This window comes from Dioscorea cayenensis, chromosome 18 (genome assembly GCF_009730915.1).
Source record: "Dioscorea cayenensis subsp. rotundata cultivar TDr96_F1 chromosome 18, TDr96_F1_v2_PseudoChromosome.rev07_lg8_w22 25.fasta, whole genome shotgun sequence".
Lineage (NCBI taxonomy): Eukaryota > Viridiplantae > Streptophyta > Magnoliopsida > Dioscoreales > Dioscoreaceae > Dioscorea > Dioscorea cayenensis.
Window position 1 is genome coordinate 23370537 of NC_052488.1, and position 4952 is coordinate 23375488.

The window sequence follows — 4952 nt, forward strand, 5'->3', positions numbered from 1 at the left end:
CTGTCTGAGTGCTTACCTTATTTATATTATCGCAATTTTGGGCCTAATACCCAATTATTTCAAACCTTAAATTATCACACAAATCATGGGATTTAAATTCATATAAACCCTAATTCATGCATGTTATTTCTAAAAACATATACATGCTTTTGAATTTATCATGTTAGGCGAGAGGTCTGACAACTCGGCTCGATACCAACTGTTGGGTTTTATCAAACTTAATTACGACATCTATGTCGTATATTATATACTGAAGCATGATCACTTACCTCCACCCATAGCAATTTGTTGAAGGCAGCGTAGCCTTGAGTCCACGCTTGAACTAACCGGGAGACTCTTCCAATCTATCTCGTCCTCTCCCACTGATGGAGCTAGGAATTTTCCAAGAATGATGGATTGGGGACCCCTAGTGCTGTCTATATATAATTCTTTCCATCAAAGGATTAACTCAACTCAAAGGTTTGAGTTAGATCACAATTCAAAGTGCCAATTAGAGTTAAATTAGGATTCCACCAGATAAGTTATGGACCACTTTATTTAGTCTAAATATTAATTTGAATCAATATCATCACGAAGTTGAATTCAGAATAGAACTCAAACTAACACCTGGTCCCCCTACTATAAGTTTGGGAAACCCATACTGGTTTGCCATGGTCATACAGGACCGCGTTGCAATCCTCCTGCATAATGAAAGTGTAGCTTTTCCAGACAAGAGATTTCTTGGTCTTCAGGGTTTCGCCAGAGTAAAGTATGATTTTAGCTGTGCAAAGAGGAGTCACAACAAGGAGCAGGGCCAGAGCCAGAGCAAGGGAATGCACTCGGAATGGCCATGGTGTTTTTAATTATATCTAATTATAGCAACTCGCGGAACTACACTTGAGATTCTCTCTTGGTACAACATCTATTTATAGATAGTTTCTCAGTCATAAGGGTGTACCATTGCTTTCCATGAATTGATCATATGAGGGTACCTACCATTTTAATTTGTGTGAAGATTGCCCGAATATGGCACCGACAATATCCTTTCCTGTCTGAAAAAATCCATGCCACAGGGATAGGCTTAATTATCTACTCCCGATCCTCCCTCGCCTCACATTCAAAATTAACCCATCCCACCATTGCTTTTAACTATCAATTGTTCTGGTTTTAGTATATGTTTTTTTTTTTCTTTTAAATAAAGTAGTGATTTATTATTATTATTTTTTAATGCGTTTTTTTTTTCATTTTTATGCACTATATTTATAGAACATTAATTTTTTTTAACTTTAAATCATAATAATTTATATACGCTTATCACAACAACTTGTGAATTATCCTTTTATAAAAAACTTGTGAATTATCTCGTTAATAAAAAAAGTTATGCTATAAAAAGAATTTAATAATGGAGATTAGCTTTAAATTACTGAGAGCTAGCTACAAAGCTCAATGTCAAGCCAAATCAAAAAGCGTTATTAAAGTGCTGTTTGTTTGCAAGGAATGGAATTGATCAGCATTGAGATAGGAATGAGAATAGGGGAATGGATTAGGAATGGAAGGAAAACTGTGTTTGGTTGGAGGGTATGAGAGAATAATTCATTGGAATGGGAAAAGTAAAAGAGAAAATTTGTGGTAAAAAGACTTTATACCCTTAATACAAGTTTATAAGGAAAAAAATATTATGTTAGATAATAATTATCTTTTATAATAAATAATAATAATTTTTTAATTTTAAAATATTTTGACTATTGTTATTTTCATTTAACTAAATATTTCACTTTAATTATTCTTTATTATTAAAATTATCTCTTTAATTATTATTTAAACTAGGTTATTATTTTTAATTATTAGTTATTATTTTTATACATAAATTATTATTTATTGTTAAATTTATTTATTTAATTATTATTTAAAATAGATTATTATATTTAATTAGTAGTTACTATTATCTCACATTAATTATTATTTATTATTCAAATAACCTAATTAATTATTATTTAAATGAAATTATTATTTTATTTATCAGATATTATTATTTCACTTTAATCATTATTTATTATTAAAATTATATATTTAATTATTATTAAATTAAATTATTATTTTAATTATTAAATAAGAGGGGTAAATGTGGTATTTCACCCCAAAGAGTTTGAGAGGAATGAGCAATCCTCCCATTATCTCACTCCTCACTAATTCCTCACTCACTCTTTTCTCACTCATGCATAGTCATCCAAACAAGGCATTGGAATCCCCAAGTAATGATTTCTACTCCATGCATTGCAACCAAACACCCCCTTAGAAGCTCAAAGATATATAGATAGGGGATACGTCTTCTAGGGACGTCCCCAAAATCCATATCTTGGGATGTCCCTAGGAGCCATTAGATCCTATAATATCCCAAAAAGCCAAACTGAAATTAACAGTAATACCAACAAGTGCATCAACCAATTAACCAAAAAAAAGGCCCATCTTTTTAGCAACAATCTCCATCTAATAATATCCTGATTTTCACGATAAACATATCGTCAATACTGAATCAAATGAAATATTATTCCATCTCAAAATTAACAGCATTTTAGGAACAAATCAACACCCAAATCAATCAGAAAAACAATTGTTTAGAGAAACAAAAACAACAAAAAGAAATCGATTTCAGTGGATGTTGTGGAGGATCTAAACCCTTGACACCGGAGAAGGCGTTGGTGGAGATGATGGGGAGAAGGGGTTGGTGGAGGCGGAGACAATGGATGCTGTGAAGGCGTTGGTGGAATAAGAGACGGTGGTAGAGACGGTAGTGGAGGCATTCGTGAAGACGTTGGTGGAAACTATGGGAGGTGTTGGTGGAGACGGAGGAGAAGGCCTAAGCCAGGTTTTGGTAAACTGAAATTTCAGTTCGGTTTTTTGGGACATTATAAGAGTCGTTAGATCAAATGATCTAACGGCTCCTAGGAACGTCCATAGATATGGATTCTGGGGACGTCCCTGGAAGACGTATCCTCATATATATAATATATATAATGCATAACTCACTCAAAACACCATCGAAGGTTATCATGACAAACTAAAAGACCAAGTAAAACGGAACATCAATTAAAAATAAAGCACAATGCAGTACAAATATTACTTCAAAATTAAATAACACAACATCCACTAATTTACAGGTGCCCGTAATTTTCCGGTGGTGGTGACTAATGATTCCACGTGTACATTTGCTAAAGATTACTGTCGTTAAACTACAAGTATTTTTATTTTAATGTTTTTAAAAGAGAAATAAATAAATAAATAAAACAAATTAAATCTAAGGCACGTGCTAGCTGATCAGTTGATCGAAATTTCAAAGCTGTATATTGAGCGTACTATAGCTTTGATGATCTATAAATACGAGGCTTCAAACACAAGTAGGCACAAAGCAAGCAAGAGAAAAACAAAGAAAAAAACTAAATGGCGTCAAGGGCCATCCTCATCCTTTCCTTGTGTGCCACCCTTGGGCTCCTTGCACCAGCATGCAAGGCCACTGACTTTGTTCTCTACTCAAACCCTGCCACTGCCCTCCTCCCGGGCCAAAGCTTCTCATATGACATGACCCCCATCGGCCTCCCTTACGGTCCAGCGGATCTGGTCATGCGGAAGGACTGCAACCTGGTGAGCCACTACAAAGGTGAATTTGCCTGGGCCAGCAACACAAGCGGAGCTGCAGACTACTGCTACCTCACGGTCAGCAACTACGGCGCTGCGGTCATCAAGGGCAACTACCACTACCCAGTCTGGACCAGCCCCATCACCAGCAATATCTCCGGTGACTACGTTCTAATCCTTCAGTGGAACGGCGGGCTCGCCACCTACGGCCCCAGCATCTGGTCCAGCACTAACAAAGCAGAGCTCGGCAGCATTGAGATCAAGAACGAGACCAAGGACTACGTGGTCTACTCGTATTCAGTGCTGCCAATTGGACCCATAGCCACGTATAAGGACTTCCATCTGGTCCTTGAAGACAGCTGCAACCTTGTCCTCCGCCGCATTGATTCTGGCAAGGTGTTGTGGCAGACCAACAAGTACAGTGACTCCCATGACTGCTTCGTCACGCTTGATGGCAACGGCGAGCTGTTTGTCAAGCATAGACGCCGGGAGATACTGTGGAGATCCAATTCCAGGTCTACACCAGGCCTTTACGTGTTTGTGCTGCGTTATGATGCTCGTCTTGTCATCTATGGCTCTCAGATTTGGACTACCAAACCCTTCTGGTAATTAAGAGCCAGACCCTGTGCATGGAATTAAGCACCTAAGTTTGCTAGTTGAATGAAATAAAATGTGCGGGATGCACCTCTTTATCTTTTACCATGAAACTGCATATGCTTCAATGCTTGCGTGCTACCCTAGCATGCTATCTGCTTCGTATATCTGTCAACTTATTATAATAATAAAAATTATAATAATAGAATTCAACGAAATCGTGTAATAAATGGTCATGTGATCATAAAAAGATTAACAAAAACAAAATGACTTGTAGAACTTGATGAACTTGTTTTACCAAAGCTAGTTTTATCAAAAGCTGAAAATACCATCACTCGTCCTTCAAAACCATGTTTTGTTAGAATCACTTATAAATATATTATAAATTTTTTTATTACAATATAGTTTTTTGTGATTTGATCAGATTTAATATAGGTACATAATTTTTTTATATGTAAAAGAATTTTTATATTTTTATATAAACTGCACAAAAGCTAAATTTTAAAATGAGTCTTCTAATTTTTTATTTAAATTAAGTTTTATTTAAATACAAGATGTTTACTAACCTTACCAAAATTTATTAGAACTTATTGAAAAATAAATTATAAAAAAAATAACAATAAAAATAGATTAAAAAACTCTCAGTTTATAATAAAAAAATATTAAATTAGTTTCTGTAAAAGTACACTAGTTTATTTTGAAATAGACTATTAACAAGATAGAGAGAGAAAATTAGGAATTTTAAA

General features: G+C 34.9%; 1 protein-coding gene across 1 annotated transcript; it reads left to right on the forward strand.

Moving 5' to 3' along the window:
• Positions 1-3417: 3417 nt before the first annotated feature.
• LOC120282967 (mannose-specific lectin TAR1-like) lies at positions 3418-4221 on the forward strand. The gene has a single exon (XM_039289796.1). It carries the CDS (start codon positions 3418-3420, stop codon positions 4219-4221), a length of 804 nt encoding a protein of 267 aa, XP_039145730.1.
• The last annotated feature ends 731 nt before the right edge of the window (positions 4222-4952 follow it).

Excerpts from the sequence above, each read along its gene's own strand:
- LOC120282967 (XM_039289796.1), top strand. The coding sequence starts at position 3,418 with ATGGCGTCAAGGGCCATCCTCATCCTTTCCTTGTGTGCCACCCTTGGG.